The sequence below is a fragment of the Verticillium nonalfalfae genome (genome assembly GCF_003724135.2).
Source record: "Verticillium nonalfalfae strain VnAa140/NRRL 66861 chromosome Unknown scaffold_70, whole genome shotgun sequence".
Taxonomy (NCBI): domain Eukaryota; kingdom Fungi; phylum Ascomycota; class Sordariomycetes; order Glomerellales; family Plectosphaerellaceae; genus Verticillium; species Verticillium nonalfalfae.
Window position 1 is genome coordinate 109,583 of NW_021167295.1, and position 16,099 is coordinate 125,681.

Below are 16,099 nucleotides of genomic sequence, written 5' to 3' on the forward strand. Positions count from 1 at the left end.
GAGAGTTGAAGTCACGACAGTCAGGCCATCTCCCCAGGCGTACCTGCTCTGATCTGGGGTGTGCTTGCCACTAGAGGACCTGAACAAGGACAACGAGAATGCGGGGATGCGTCGGCGGGGCAAGATTGCAGCTAGGCAGCGCTAGGAACGCCCCAAAGCTCAGGGGAGTCTGCTGTATTACGTGCCTGACCTCTACCTACAGCTCGGCCCCGTGTACCATTTTCGTCCCTTCCCACTCATGCTGATGCTGATACAACACATTCAGTCCACCCATACTCCCAACACCTTCATGGTCGCCCGACTCATACACAACGCCCTCCGTCAACCTAGCACGCACAGTTAGCCATCATCGTCACCAGCACGTTATCAACAGGACAGAAGACGTACCTCAATATTGACACCCGTGATGAAAGCCGCCTCATCGCTTGCCAGATAGCAGCAAGAGTTGGCAATGTCTTCTGGTGTCGACGGCCTTCCCAGCGGGATCGTCGACACGAAGCCCTTGCGGTTCTCCTCGGTATCAGGCTTGCCAATGAACAAATGTGTCATGCCTGTGCTGCCAACAACGGGCGACACGGAGTTGAACCGAATCTGGTTCGGGCCGTACTCGACAGCCATCGTCTTGGTCGCGTTGATGACGGCAGCCTTGGACGCGTTGTACCATGTCAAGCGTGGCCTGGGCCGCGTGCCCGCCGTAGAGGCAACCTGGATGAAGCAGCCGGGCCGCTTGTTCTCGAGAAAGTACGGCAACAGCACGTTGGCCGAGTGGTAGACGCCCTTGACATTGACATTCATGACGAGATCAAAGTCCTTCTCCGTCACCTCCTCTGTCGGCTTGTTCGCGTACGTGGCGCCGGCGTTGTTAATGACGAGGTCGAGCTGTCCGAATCTGTCGAGGGCCAACTTCAGGAGCTGCTCCCAATCGGCCGGTTTTGTGACATCGGCGCGCTGAAAGACGGCGCCGAGGTCTTCGGCCACGGCCTGACCTTGCTCCTCTGACAGGTCGGCGATGATGACGTTGGCTCCTTCGGCGACGAACTTGGTGGCAATGCCCTTGCCGAATCCAGACGCTGCGCCCGTCACGATGGCGGTCTTTCCCTGGAGGCGGCCGGACATTGTGCCTTGTGGACTGGTGACGTGACGGTAAGCGGTGAAAAGGAAGAGGGCGACAAGGCAATGCAACAACTTCAAGCTGTTATTCGACGGGTTATGTGTTACGGCGGTGTCTGGCTGCAAGTGGGATGCTCGTCGAGATCTCAACAGGCAATGTCCCAGCTTTTGGCATTCGTTGTCGTCTCATAGGTAACTAACTACCCCTCCTTCGCTTTCCTGTGACCCGTGGCTGTCCTGGTAGATTACCTACCGAACTAGGAAAGCATGTCAAGTTACCCCAGAACGTATCCCTCAATGGGTCCTAGCCCCGTGGATACTGGTTTCGTTGTCAGTGGTGGCATCCCTGCCAGGCGATGTGGTGGTACACTCCGATAGTGACGGGATGTGCCACAGACCCCAACCAAACGGGTCCTCAGCAAGCTCAGGAGGGGTCCAGAGTCGTATCAAACTCACAAGTCGGCTGCGAGCTACTTGGCTACTGTCAGAAGCCCGATTTATACCGAGATCGGATCATGCTTACTGCTAACGTCGCGGTATTCCCGCTGGCATGACTGGCTGCCATGGATCCTTTGCATTGGCATCATGACTTGAGTAACAGCTTAAATCGCGTCTAGTGAGCCCGAGATCGGACAAGCCAACCGAGGACGTCTGATTCTATCAGAAATGCAAAATGTCTGATGTTTGGGAACTAAAACTTGACTCTCACAATCTCACAATCTAAGCAGTGCTACAAGTCTGCCATCTTGGGATCCATCAGACTCGGCTGTACCGTTGTCTCAACTTCCAGCGAACGTCACGACCCTACCACCCTAGCCATGTCTGACACAAAGACGTTTCGCATCCTGGTCCTCCCTGGCGACCATGTCGGCCCTGAGATCATGGCCGAAGCTCTCAAAGTCCTCGACGTTGTTCAGGACGCCCGGCCGAACATTCGATTCGAGCGCACCACAGACATCGTCGGCGGCGCCAGCATTGACAAGCACGGCGTGCCCGTAACACAGTCGGTCCTGGACGCCGCCAAGGCCTCGGATGCAGTCCTCTTTGGAAGCATCGGCGGCCCCGAGTGGGCCGCCGCCACGCCGACGCCAGAATCCGGCCTCCTGCAGCTCAGGCAGCACCTCGACGCATTCGCCAATCTCCGTCCCTGCGAGATCCTGGTGCCGTCCCTCGTGGGCAACTCCCCCATCAAGCCCGAGCTCGTGACGGGCACAAAGTTTATCGTGGTCCGCGAGAACTGCGGCGGTGCCTACTTTGGCGAGAAGCGCGAGGAAGCCGACATGGCCTCGGATCTCTGGGTCTATTCGCGCCCCGAGATCGAGCGCCTCGCCCGCGTGAGCGCCGCCGTGGCCCGCATCCTCGGCGACGGCGGGCAGAAGCCGGCCACGGTCTGGAGCGCCGACAAGGCCAACGTGCTCGCCAGCGGCCGTCTCTGGCGCCGCGTCACGTCCGACATTTTTGCGCGCGAGTTCCCCGACGTTGCGCTGCAGCACCAGCTGGCCGACAGCATGGCCATGCTGATGGTGCGCGACCCGCGTCGCTTCAACGGCGTCATTCACACAGACAACACCTTTGGCGACGTCCTCTCCGACATCTCGGGCGGCATCACAGGCACGCTGGGCGTGCTGCCGAGCGCGAGCATTTCGGGCGTGCCGGGCGAGGGCCGATGCAACGGCATCTACGAGCCCGTTCACGGCAGCGCCCCCGACATCTCGGGCAAGGGACTGGCGAATCCTGTGGCACAGATCCTCAGTCTGGCCATGATGCTGCGGTACTCGTTCCTGCTTGAGGCCGAGGCGTCGGCCATTGAGAAGGCTGTGGTGAAAGTCCTGGATGCGAAGGAAGCTGGCGGCCTCGAGGTCAGGACGGGCGACCTGGGTGGAAAGTCGACATGCAGTCAAGTGGGAGATGCTGTGTGTGATGTTCTGAAAAAAATGCTTTGACGAGGAGTAGACTGTCTACCGAAGTCCTTGCGGAGCTGATTTATAGCCAATCCCGCTGAGCATGAAGCACTCGAAGAGATGGCATAACCATAGGGACAAGTTGGTTATGTATCGTTGAATAATGAAACTCTTTCTTTTTGTTTTGCGCTCCTGAAAACACTCATGCTCCTCGTCTCTCTTCTTGCCTTGACATTTTAGGTAACTTGGAGATCAGCGTTTCAGCTTGGAGCGCGGATCATACCCAAGCAGCACAAGGACAAATAGTCGTCACAACAACCACAGCCCAGAGCCTTTCTCTGCCAAACAAAACTCGCTTGATTGAATGATGCATGTACTACCCGAACGCCTACCAAATGCGTTTCGTAACCATTTCATACCGCTGAACGCCGTGATATTCACCCTCGGGTGGTTTGTCGGATTTCGATGGCCGCCCCTTGCCAGCGAGGCCCTCGTCCTTATCGGCATGGATCCATCGCTTCTTTTCATCCGGGATCTCCACATGGCCGTAACCACCCAGCCGCTTTCCCTTTGCGTCGTATGAATCTGGCTCCGCCTGAGCCGTAGCGATGAGATGTTCCTTCTTCTTCATCCTCGCATACCGATCCCTCGAGTAGCGGAGAAGGACCATGCTGAGTAATATCTTGAAAACAAGCAAAACCAAAAATGCGATGAAAAACACGACAAGCATGGTCACCGCAGCGATGACATCGTCGGTTGACCAGGTGAACCAGGAAGCCTTGCCGTTCGATGAACCACTCGCTTGCTGCCCGTACACTGCCCGACCGAGTGCGTCCCGCAGAAGCGAGTCCAGTCGGTCGAGCGCAGCCGTCATGGCAGGCGAAGACGGAGTGGCCGACTCCTCTGAGAGAGACGTCTGCGTTGATCTGATGATGGGCGCTGCAACTCGCGTCGAGACAAACATGTGATATGTCTGAACAGACGCCCTGATAAAGAGGCAAGCCAAGGGCAGCGTAGCAAGCCCAACGCGCCGAGTCAGACTAGGCCTGACAAATGCCTGAACACAGTTAGTCGAAAGGTCATGACACGCAAGCGGCCAGGGGAGAACATACGTTTGTGTAGTAATCTTTGCACAGAATGTCGAGGATTCTACTGTAGAAGGTTGGTCTGATCTTGTTGAACTTGTTGATATACGCATGCTTGATGGTATCAACCAGAATCTCGCTTCCTATGACGATGAGGAATGGTGATAGGACCTCCCCTGACCACAGCCAGGATGGCAAGACGGTGAAGCTATGGGGTAGAATGAAGGGGCTGTGCTGCGGTTTGGTACTCGACACCTTTAAGTCACCGCTGAGACCAGCTCCAGGGATGGAGAGACCGCCGACCTCCACAACGTTGCGCATGCCAATGATGAACAACATGAGCCAGAGTTGGAATCTTTCGGTGATGTCTGCGCAAGTCAACTGGAAAAGATTGTCTTTTTCAAAACGCTTGAAGACGGTGCTCTTGACTTCGACGAATTGGTTTGACAAGAGCAAGGTCAACAGAGCGTTGGAGTACGAGTTGACTGCAACGTTGAGCGTGATGACCTGGTAATACAATGCAACGGAATGTATGCAGTTGTAGACGAGTGCGAGAAGGAACAGTCCGAAAGGGAGCAGCAGCTTGGAGCGCCCCGATTTGTTGCGTGAAAGCGCTTCGGTGCTGAGCAAGCATTCAAAGATGTCCTGGCCCAAGGCGGACAGCAGACGGTCGCCAACCTGGATTACCGTTAGCAATCCGACATTGCCTTCAATGTACAGCAACTCACCTCAAGCACATTGTAAATGACGTAGAGCTTGATGGCGTCTTGACCTCGAATCACGTGGTACATTCGGCTCGCATCCAGGTTCATCAGGAAAGTCGAGCTAAAAAGAATGATGGCACCTTGCAGGATATCGGCCTTGTGCATCGACGTCAGACTCGACGGCATCGACTTCGTCCTGCGGTGCCGGAGACTGCCATGCAATCCGTGGTGCTGGTGGCTATTGGTACGACCAAGGGGATGACCACTGCCATTAGCCTTGGCATCAACGTTCAGACGGATTCTGGGACCAGTGTCGGGCATGTGGTTGTCGGCAGCCGCGACCTTGACCAAATTGTCGTGCGAGCTGGCAGTGCGCTTCAATCGACTCTGGCTTTGGCTACGACTGAGCGTCCCAGGCGCGGCATCGCACTCATCGCATTGTACGTGAACGGACGGCCGTCGTCCTCGGGACCACAGTCGACCAAGCCCGCTCCAGACATAATTCGCTATCCATTTGGCTTCCCTAGCCACTACGTAGACCCACCATCGGATCAAGACGCCAACGGCGACGCAAAATCGGATAGGCAAGATTGTGAAGTTGTAAAGCCAGGCGTCCAGACAGGCTAGCGTTCCGAAAGAGAGCGTTCTCTCGAGATAAAACGGAATCAGTAGGACGTTTTTGAGGCGCTCAATCTTGACGGCATTGGACTCGTAGGGAATATCATTCGTATGCGAGTGGTGAATGTACAAGGGGCTCGGGCGTTGCGTTGACAGCTCGAGTTGGAGGTGAGTCGGTATGGACATGGGAGGCAGGGGAATGGAAGGCGGCATTGGTGATGGCATAGCCGGCTCTACCGCCTGCGGTCTTAGATACGTCGGAGGTGTCGTCTTGGGTGTTAAGAAGGCGGCGGTGCCATTCGAGTTAAGGTTCAGCGGCGGAGGGCGGAGAGAGGGGTTCAGCGAATTGCGACGTGGAGGTGAAGTCCGTGACTGGTCATCTTTTCGGTTTCCAGGCGGCGTGGATAAGGTCCTTCCTGTGGTCGGTCGTCGCCATTGTTCGTAGGCACGCGATGTTCGCCCGCTATCAGCAGTCAAGGGACCTATCCTCGCGCTGTCGGGCAACTGATGGGCCGACTGGCGAAGGCCCTTGATCTGCTCGGCCAGGGAGATGAGCGGGGGCCGGCCATGGTCTGCACCGTCGTCCGACACAACGGCGACAGGCAGGGACTCGGGTTCGGTCAGCTGCTGCATGCCTGCAGCAGAAAGACGCCTGACTTGTTCGTGGCCTTGCGGTCTCTTGGAGCCAGACGTGTTTCGAGGCCGGTTGCCGAACCCTTCGGCTTTTGACTCAACTGCCGACACAGGCTCAGACACTGTATGCGACTTTCTGGGCCTTGTAACCTCGAGCGCTGGGCCCAAGGATATCGAGTCGGAGGAGGTGTCTTCGTCCGAACTCCCAGCATGAATGGTCGGCAGGGCTGGGGCTGTCGGGACAGGTGGTGCAGAGGCAGGAACCGTGGGCGGTGAAGGGAATGGAACCACGGTCGTGGCGATCGTCCAGTCGGAAGAGTGAATGGTGGCCTCCGCATCGGCAGGAACGTCGACAAGTTCCGGTGGCGGCGTAGGCATTTTGGAAGCCGAGTCGACAGCATCCCGGGCCGTTACGGCAAGTTCGACCTTGCGGTCATGGTGGTGAGCACCATTGGCGGCACCATTGGTGGTAGGGGAATGCGTCCCGCGGCCATTCAACCCCGATCCTTCGCTACTGGCCATCGGCGTCGATTGTAGTCGCCATTCGGGGGGGGGGAGGACTGCGACAAAGTCTGGCGGGAGACGAACGAGGCTGTCTGTTGATGTCGAAGAAGGAGCCAATGAAGTTGTGGTCGAGGTGCAAAAAGCAGCGCGCGGTTGGCAGTAAGCACTCTTGCGGAGATGTGATAGCCTTGCGTTGGGCGATGCAGTGTACCTGTGTACCTAGGTAGTGAGTGGCCCAGGCGAGGCCACCCCAAGGCTCGTGGCTGTCGGTGCTACAAACCCGCCACAGGCAAGGTAGGGGCTGGCCCCACATGGATTGACAGCAGGACCAGGACTATTGCCGGGCGCATGTCCCACCTGCGTCGAAATTAGTGGGGAGATGGAAGCTGTGCAGTGCTTCTGCTACTACCTACCTTAGGTACCTAGGTACCTTACCTTACCTACCTGGGGACCTAGGTACCTTACCTTACCTACCTAGGTATAGTGGGGCGATAAAAGTAACGAACGGATTTTACAATTCTACTCCTATATACTCACTACTACTTACTACTACTATATTTAATACCTTATTAACGCCTTAATTTAAGGGCTAGAAGCCTAAAAAAACACTAATCGCCTTATAAAAGAACGCGCTTTATAATAATATATTATAATAGCTTATCTTCTACTAAGGTAGGCGAGGAAGAGGGCGTAAGCGGTAATATCGTAAGAGGAGTAAACTACCGATATCCCTCTTAAAATAGCGTTTATTCTAACCTACGCTCTAAGCGTTTACCTAAGCTCTCTAAATAAGATAAAAGGTTAATATTACGTATAATAGAGGTAAACCTTTTTATTTTAAACTTAGAATTAATTTATTTAATAGAGGGGTAAATATTATAATATACTATTAAGCGATAGTTTAAATATATTAATATTATATATTATAAAGCTTTATAATAATTAAAACTTATTAAAGAATTAATTATATAATATTTATAACTTTATTTAGAATATATTAAATAGTTAGCTTTATAGTATAAGCGTTTATAGTTCTTTAATAAGTATTCTATTAAACGTAAAGCTAATAAAAGAGTAAAGTAAGTATTTATTCTATATAGTTAGTTTATAAGTCCTTATAACTTTATTAATTTTAACCTAAAATAAGTAATAATAGGCTTTATTAGAAATATATTAATAAGCGCTAGAAGCTAATATAGTACTTAAAGATATTCTAGGCTTATTTTAGCTAAGGAATCTATTCTAACCTTATACCTCTTTATAGTAACCCTAAAGCTCGTCGAGGAAGTATTACGAGCTATATTTATCTTAACTTATTATAAGAATATCTCCTAAATATTATAGATTACGACTCTATCTTTATATAAGATAACTCTTCTATCTATATAATAGGAATTATATAAAAATAGCTTTAAGGAGAAGGGTATTAGGTCCTAGAATAGCCTCTATATAGCCCTAACCTTAACCTTATAGAAAACTTATAGTCTCTATTTAAAGAAGGGATCCTAAAGAAGGATCCGTTATTAGAGACTATTAGTTTAAATATAGAGTTAATAGAGCGCCTTATATATACCGTAATAGAGGTATAGCTCGATTTTAACGATAAGCTATTAAATAGGCTAATTACGACGATGCGTAACCGTTTCTAGGCCTATATCGATATACGGGGGTAATATAAGAAATATTAATATATCTATATATTCCTTAATAAATTCTCTTTTATTTAATCTATATATCTATATAATTAACCTATATTTACGATTATTATAGAAGGTTAAAGTTAGATAGTGATATTTTAGCTATATTGTAAAATCACCTAAAGTAGGTCCTGTTCGTTACTTTTGTCGCATGACTGTACCTAACGTACCTTGGTACCTAGGTAGGTACTGACCTACCATATCCAGGTAGGTACCGACGCTCCAGTACCTGGGAGCCAAGTGATCGCATCGCCAATCTCGAGCCCCTCCTCACAACCACCCACATCCTCCCACCCTAAGACCCCGAACGGCCGAGGTGCCAGCATTCGAGGGCGGGGTTTCGATGCGATGGAGTAACAAATTTGCATCCGAACCATGGCACGCCTGCGCGGAATTTGGCTGACATGACTCTACGCCTTGACAAAGCCAGATCCCTTCAGCGCGCGGCAGCTAACTCGGCCAGCTTGGTTCTTAACTCCAGCTTGTCGTTATCACCGACACAGATCGCGACTTGTGCCCGGGAACGGCACCCAAGAACTGTGGGTTTGTGGATTCCACTTGCGGGGACCACCACATTCGCAGACACTGAATTCCCCTCGATATGACGCGATGGCGGCCAGGTCGGCACGACTAGTGACACTGGGACACAGGACCCTGACCCAGTTGTATCCGAACCTGGCCCAGGGAACCGGAAATATTTAGTAGAAAGGCGTCGACAAGTCCGCCGCCTAGTGTAATCTCCTTGTCCCCCCAACTCTTGCGCTTCTTCATTGCTCGCCTTGACGACGACCACGCAAACAGCACTACCACCACAGACACACGCTCACAATGGCTTCCTATCCCCCTGGACAGTGCTGCGCCGCCACCGGCTTCAAGCACGAGTGAGTAGCCTGTCCCCGCCCTTCTCGCCCTTCTCACCCAAGGCCGCAACATGCTGACCTGACCGGATATCAGGGGCACACCTACTGGCGAAGACATCAAGATCAACGCCGGAAAGATCGCAGCCTATGTGGCCAAGCCCGCCGCTGACAAGAACAACGCAGGCGCTGGCATTATCTTGATTCCCGACATCTTTGCCATCTCCAACAATAGCAAGCTCCTCGCAGACCAGTTCGCAGGCGCCGGCTACACCACCTTGATTCCTGACATCTTCAACGGCGACGAGGTCTTTGAGTGGGGCAAGTATGATATCATGAAGTACATTACCGAGGGCGCCGACGGCAACAACCCCCATACGCCCGAGTATGTAGACGCTATCGTCGTCGCCGGCATCAAGGCCCTGAAGGAAGACTTTGGCATCACCAAGATTGGCGGCGTGGGATACTGCTTCGGTGGCAAGGTATGTCAACATCGCGACCCGATTCAGGACTAGGCTGACCATACAGTACGTCGTTCGTCACTACAACAGCGGCATCAACGTTGGCTACACGGCCCACCCCAGCTTCATCGAGGAGAAGGAGCTCGCTGCCATCACTGGGCCTCTTGCCATCTCGGCTGCTGAGACGGACGCCATCTTTCCTGCCGAGAAGCGCCACCAGAGCGAGGTGATTCTGAAGGAGACTGGTCAGCCCTACCAAATCAACCTCTTCTCCGGCGTTGAGCATGGGTTTGCCACCCGCGGCGACATGAGCATCAAGCACCTGCGGTTTGCTAAAGAGCAGGCCTTCCAGCAGGCCGCCGCCTGGTTTGACTACTTCCTCTTGTGAAATGGAGAGAACGCGGCGCATGATGTGACGACGAAGGCGGAACTTGCGACATGTAGGCGCCCGTCAAGAATATGAAAATTTATACCCCGTTACCCTGCGCAGCATTTGCTACAGTGACTTGGTGATTCGGTGGTGGGCATGTCTACATGTCCCTAGGACCGCTCGCTCTTGACAAAGTCAGCACACCTCTCAGCAACCATGTATGTAGCGGCTACGGTGTGCGCACTCGGCAGCCTCGGGAAGACGCTCGCATCGGCGACGCGCAGGTTTCGGAAACCGTGCACCTTGAGGTCCTGTCCAACGACACCACCTTCCTCCTCCTTTGCCATTCGGCACGTCGATGTCGCATGAAGTGTGCTTCTGATTCTTTCCTTGACGAACTTATCAATTTCAGTATCGGTTGCGTCGCGCCAGCTGCCCTGCGTGGTGCCCGCTCGGACACCAGGCGCGCGGTGCCACACTGCTTCGAAGGGATATCCCGTGGTGCGGAAGCGCTCGATGAAGTGCATTGCGAAACGGGTCGCCTTGCGGGCCACGGCCCAGTCGCGGTCGTCAGTGACAAAAGGGTGATACATTTTGGGGTTGGTGAGCGGGTCATCCGACGCAAGCTCGATGTGGCCACTTGAGAAAGGCTGTAAGAGGGTGGCATAGAGGCTGTAGTAGCCCTTCTGCTTGTCGTAGTCCTCATCCATCGAGTGGCCGCAGAGGATGTACTCAATGTCTGGTATGTTCTCCTGTCGATGTGCGTCCAGCGTGCTGTTCTTTTGGGTATCAAAATGCTTGACTTCCATCGTTTCGTCATCAATGGCTCCCGAACGAATGAATATGCAGTACTGCGTCGTGATCGAGGCGAAGTAGCCTGTCTTGAAAATGACAAACACGAGGAAGGACCAAATGGCGACGAGTGGCCTCAATAGATAGATCCACGAGTCTGAGGGCAACACCTCGAAAGCGACACCAAAGGAAATATGGTCCTTCAAATTTGCGCCGACACCCGGCATGTCGCGAATAACAGGTATGTTATGCTTCGCGAGCTGCGGCTTGGGTCCGATTCCGCTGCTCAAATTAGTACGATGAAGCACGATGCGCATCAGACACTTTCTGGCAGGGTGCGTACCTCAGCATAAGCACTTGTGGCGAGAAGAGCGCACCACAGCATACAATGACCTCGCGCCTCGCCTTGACAAAGCATCGTCGAGGGCGTCTCCTTGACTCACCATCGACGACGTAGACACCAGTTACCTCACTTCCGTCCGGATTCACCTCTAGTCTAGTGGCCACGGCACCGCCGCAGATTGTTAGGTGGCCTTGCCTTTTGATGGCGATCGCTTTGGGGAGGTAGGCCAGCTGCGAAGAGAGTCGGCGTGCTTGCTCGTCAATCATGATATCCACGTCGAACAATCCAACAGCTGGTCCACCAGGATCGTTCAAATCACCACCTACTGGTACCCCAACATCGTTGGCAGTCTTGGTCAAGCTATGACAGTCAGCAATGTAGTTGTTTTGTTTTCGCCGCATCGACGTACTAGTCATCAACAGTAAACAATGACTTTTGATGTCGAACCAACAGTGGTCCTGGTCAAGTGGTCAGCACAGGCTCCCCTGGGCATGTTGTTAGTTTGTGCTAGACCAAATTACCATGTTGACCGCGCCCTGGTGCATCACGATGGGTCAGAGATGCATTTTCCATCTTGCGGAAGTATGGCTCGCACTCCTTGAATGACCACTTGTCATTGCCACATGCTGCCCAGGAGTCATACGAGCCCGGTGTGCCCTTGGTGAGCATAAGCCCATTGATACGCGAGGCGCCACCGAGGGCACGAGACGTATAAGTGTGAACCTGCGCGCCGTCCCAACGTTCATCGGGCTCCGAGTACAGTACGCTGACCTGCGGACCGTCCTTTTGCAGCCCTTGGCTTAGCAGCGGTATGCTTGACAGCCAGTCGTCCTTGATCTTTCCGCGAGAGAGGACGAGAACAGTCACGGATGGGTCTTCACTGAGCCGAGCCGCAAGGACGCAGGCAGCGGTTCCACCTGCAGAAGAACATCAGTAATATGCCTAGACCAGAAGTGTAAACAATGGAAAATACCGCCGACGACAATGTAGTCGAACGTCTTGCCATCAACATCTGCCACAGTCTTCTCAGGATATGTGGGCGAAAAAGGCCACACCATCTTGATGCCGTCGGGTATATGCTGATGCACTCGGAATGCACATGAAAGCGTAGAACGGTGTTCATTTGAGAATGGGTGAATGACATTTATGTTCTCTGGTTTCATCCATTTGAGACGAGAGAGGCCGGTCTATCCGAAAGTTAGAATCTAATGATACCTTGGATGGTGTTCGTTCCTAATGGCATCAACAGCCAATCACACCGATCAATGAGCGGAATCAAAACATGCAACCGTGCATACAACATCATCAAGGTCCTTGATATCATCTAACTTGACAAGTGAGTGACCGTCAAGGGGGTTGCTCGAAGAATCCGACGCCCACAAGTGGCCAAGCACTTCGTGGGCGGGAGGCTCAGCATAATAACGGGGAGAGCCGTTGGCGGGAAGCAAGCCCCCGCGCGCCGCGGTTTCCCCGTTCCCGTCCATCCTCTTCACCCAATCCTTGCTGGGTCCAGATCCTTCCGACTAGGATGCAACTGGTCAAAGTTGCGTCTCCCACCACCCCAAGTTCAGTTAGGCTGTCGACTGTTGCCAAGCTCCATCCCCCAGACATCATGTATTTTTTCCACATTCAATTTATCAATGCCAAGCAACACGCCTTCTGCCTGAGATGACGACGACAAGAAGATGGCCATGTCGCTTACCTAGATCGCGCGGCATGACCTACCCTAGGATGCCCAGAATGACAGTCACGAGCGGCTGAAGTATGCCTAAGCACCATCCAGAACCAGCCCTATTCGACAGGCGGGCCTCAACCCAATGGCGGATCCATGCACGACCAGGGGACTGGCCCCCCTTCCCCTCAGACGGAGCGGCTGTGCTAGCTGACCATGCTGGTTGTGCTGTGCTGCAGCTCGAATCCCAACCACCCGTCCGCGCACGCTCTGAGCCGCCCCTGGATGCTCCAGCCGCAGCCTCGTTGCCCTTGAGCCGTCTGGGCCCCAGAGCGACTGGCCGCGTGGGCAACAAGTACTCTTTCGGAGCCGCTGCCACCATCGCAGAGAGCTCTTCGACCTTTTGTGATTTCGTCACACGAGATTCCGGACCGGAGGCGGACAACTGGCTGCCTCTGACGACCACCAAGTACGCTTCCAAAATATATATACGCGCTTGCCTACAATCCTGTGTACCTCGAGCCTCGAATCCAGGCACCCGCCGTACCTTCCCCCGACCTTGACGCCCGACGACCTCACACGAAAGCCGGCCCTCAACCTCTACAACCTGACTTCTTGTACCGTCTGGCGACAGAAACAGCACGATGGGAGACAGCAACAGTGAGCTGTACGTGGCGATTGCTGCTCTGCTCATATCTCTAGTAGCCCTGGCTGCTTCGGTTCTGCAAGTCGCCCAGCAGTACTTCGCCTCTGCCACCGGCTACGCCAGCTGCGACGAGAAGGTCATAGGCAAATGGTCAAGCTCTACAATACGAATTCTAAAGCCATACGAGTTTCGCTTCGAGGTCCAGTATCAGGCTCCGGTCATCTTCCTCTGTCGCCTCGACAACAAGAACGGCCCCGTGCCGGACGTCAAAATTATTCCTCTCGTGGGAAGCGACGAAAGCCGTCGAGAGAGTTGCAGTGACATTCAGGAGGACGGTCGCAACACACAAAAGTCCAGCCAAGTACAAAAGGAAAAGTCCAATCGAGTGAAGCAGAAAGAAGCCATACATACCGCAGACAATGAATTGGCTTCCTGGGTTACCTTGCTGGCAGCCTTCCAGCGAATGGAGCATGATTCGAGAGACTGGCAACAGAAGCTCCTCGAGAAGCCACTCCGTCCTCCAACAGGCGATCCGCACAATGCACTGTTGAAGCCCGAGGAGGTTGAGGAAGTGGAAAAGAAACACACGTTGGTCGTTGCCTTGCAGAAGAAGACAAAGAGCTGGGATACGATGCCGGCAGGCGTCAAGAAGCCGTATGCAACCACAACTTGGTGTCATATGGTGGAGATGGCTGCGCTGCTCGGGATATACTGGAGCGAATTCGACCGATCACATGACCGCTACCGAGCTGAAGGCAACGGTTACATGTTGACGGGTGAAAAAATGACCGACCTTGGTATCATGTTCACCTTTCAAGTCTATGGGAAGAGCGAATTCAAAGCCAACCGCATCATCCCGGTTGAGGAGGTGAAGGACCTGTGCTTCGGGGTCGTGCCAACGATATTTCGACGACCCGAGGCGGTTGATATGCGACGTCTCACAGATGACCGCCAGGATCTCAGCATGCTCAACTTGTCCACCCGGATTGAGATTTCAGAGACACTGGGCCTTATTGGTTGCAACACCAACACTGTCAACTACTTTGCTCGTGAAGACACGCAGAACAAGCGTGTTGCTCACCTCTTTCCTAGTAAGCAGTTCTCCATCACCGTGTTGCCGACAAGGCACCCTAACCTCATCGCAGTCGCGTTTGAAATCATCGGCATGCTAGGTCGGACTCTTCACATCGATCACAGTGTCTTCCGATGCCTCCCGAACCCTACGATGTATTTTTGGAACACCAAGACATTCTCGCTGCCAAAGCTGCTTGATGCTTACCTCAAAGAATCCAACAAGCGCGGCGTTCTGGATAACCAGGACTCAAGGGTTATGCAGGCTATCCGGCGGCATGGCAGAAGAGTGCAACTGCAAATGAGAAATGCTGGCTCCAACGGGCGATCGAGCTTCATATTGCTCGACACTCTCCATCACGCCCTCGACGTCATGGATGAAGTATTGACTGGCAAGGCCAAAGAACAACGACCCCCGCTGCCGCGACAGGGCACCACGTACTCCAACCAGAACCCGGCGCTGTCTGTCAAGAAGAAGCCAGACGAGCAGAGGCCAACCAACGCTACAGAAGACCAGAATGAGACGACGCGTCGGCAAAAGGTGACGGACGTGCTGCGCAGCCACATTCAAGAAGTTATGTATGGTCTCAACGAGAAGGTCAACGAAAAGGATGCCGAGGCGCAAAGCCCCATTCAGTTCGACAGCAACACCGCACGATTTGAGGATATTGATTCCGCGGCTCCCGAGGACAAACAGGCCAAGCTCATGGAGGTTTATTTCCAAGCAATCCGTAACAAGGTCATCGGCACGGCTTTGCGTTCAACGAAACGGCGCGAATCTCTAACCCCGATGCTGCCGCTGGCCACGCCAAGCAGCCAAAAGCGAACCGCGGGACAAACGATTGTGGAAGCCTCTGAAGACGGTGACGAAGAAGACGGAGAGGACGAGGATGAAGATGATGATGTGGCAGAGGAGGATGAACTCTGGAAGCTGCCCACGGACGACGTCTCACATGAAGACATATGGTGCACGCTCGTGTTCCGGATGATCTGTTGGCTGATGCTTCATGACTTCAACAAGAACGACAAACAAATCTCGAAGAGCGAGCTACGGGGAAGCCGACTGCCCATCTACATTGCGTGAGGCTTTGATGTCGGACGCTATGAACGAGGGAGATGGCTCGCAGGAAAGAAGGTTTATGAATGATGACATGCAGCGAAGCATTTGCTAGACTATCTTGACCAAGTACCAAATGATCACTTGTTTCCGCGCGCATATTCTCAGAGCGTCACGTCTATACGTGGGTACTACAATAACCGCTCGCGGCCAGCCCGATGCCTTTGACAGTCCCAACAAAGTTCCCCGCTACCTATGGCTAAGGTACTGACTGGTATCGGCCCCGGCTTTGGGATTGGGATCACACAGATCAGCGTCGGGCTGACCGTATCTGTGGCGGGTACTGTGGCTGAGTGGAGACTTCTCAGGGTAGGTACACAGGTACCTCACCCGAGGTTCTCGGCGGCGGCGCTCAGTAGTGAGAAGCGTCTCGCCGTGGACGGACAATTTACTGGATGCTCTACGAAGCGCGGAGGGTTCAGCGTGGGACCCGGGTCGCACCAGGCAAACGCTTTCTCGGACGTTCCAGCACGAGGCGGCGACGACGGCGGTGCAACCAGACCACCAAGCGTCGGCGA

The 16,099-nt window shown here is 53.5% G+C and overlaps 6 protein-coding genes across 6 annotated transcripts; 3 read left to right on the forward strand and 3 right to left on the reverse strand.

The window, feature by feature from the left end:
- Positions 1 to 302: 302 nt before the first annotated feature.
- Positions 303 to 1,116, reverse strand: D7B24_008202 (uncharacterized protein; the record flags this gene model as incomplete). The annotated part of the gene is made up of 2 exons (XM_028642296.1): positions 303 to 326; positions 388 to 1,116. 2 exons carry the CDS (start codon positions 1,114 to 1,116, stop codon positions 303 to 305), a joined length of 753 nt encoding a protein of 250 aa, XP_028493932.1.
- An 812-nt stretch (positions 1,117 to 1,928) lies between these two features.
- Positions 1,929 to 3,140, forward strand: LEU2_2 (3-isopropylmalate dehydrogenase; the record flags this gene model as incomplete). Its single annotated transcript, XM_028642297.1, has 2 exons — positions 1,929 to 3,006; positions 3,100 to 3,140. The coding sequence occupies 2 exons, from the start codon at positions 1,929 to 1,931 to the stop codon at positions 3,138 to 3,140; spliced, it is 1,119 nt and encodes a 372-aa protein (XP_028493933.1).
- A 259-nt stretch (positions 3,141 to 3,399) lies between these two features.
- On the reverse strand, positions 3,400 to 6,573 carry D7B24_008204 (uncharacterized protein; the record flags this gene model as incomplete). Its single annotated transcript, XM_028642298.1, has 3 exons — positions 3,400 to 4,068; positions 4,124 to 4,774; positions 4,825 to 6,573. The coding sequence occupies 3 exons, from the start codon at positions 6,571 to 6,573 to the stop codon at positions 3,400 to 3,402; spliced, it is 3,069 nt and encodes a 1,022-aa protein (XP_028493934.1).
- Positions 6,574 to 9,080: 2,507 nt separating this feature from the next.
- On the forward strand, positions 9,081 to 9,958 carry D7B24_008205 (uncharacterized protein; the record flags this gene model as incomplete). Its single annotated transcript, XM_028642299.1, has 3 exons — positions 9,081 to 9,133; positions 9,207 to 9,591; positions 9,638 to 9,958. 3 exons carry the CDS (start codon positions 9,081 to 9,083, stop codon positions 9,956 to 9,958), a joined length of 759 nt encoding a protein of 252 aa, XP_028493935.1.
- A 152-nt stretch (positions 9,959 to 10,110) lies between these two features.
- On the reverse strand, positions 10,111 to 12,133 carry D7B24_008206 (uncharacterized protein; the record flags this gene model as incomplete). Its single annotated transcript, XM_028642300.1, has 5 exons — positions 10,111 to 11,014; positions 11,076 to 11,435; positions 11,485 to 11,533; positions 11,597 to 11,992; positions 12,049 to 12,133. 5 exons carry the CDS (start codon positions 12,131 to 12,133, stop codon positions 10,111 to 10,113), a joined length of 1,794 nt encoding a protein of 597 aa, XP_028493936.1.
- A 207-nt stretch (positions 12,134 to 12,340) lies between these two features.
- D7B24_008207 (uncharacterized protein) lies at positions 12,341 to 15,548 on the forward strand (the record flags this gene model as incomplete). Its single annotated transcript, XM_028642301.1, has 3 exons — positions 12,341 to 12,385; positions 12,987 to 13,216; positions 13,382 to 15,548. 3 exons carry the CDS (start codon positions 12,341 to 12,343, stop codon positions 15,546 to 15,548), a joined length of 2,442 nt encoding a protein of 813 aa, XP_028493937.1.
- Between the last annotated feature and the right edge of the window lie 551 nt (positions 15,549 to 16,099).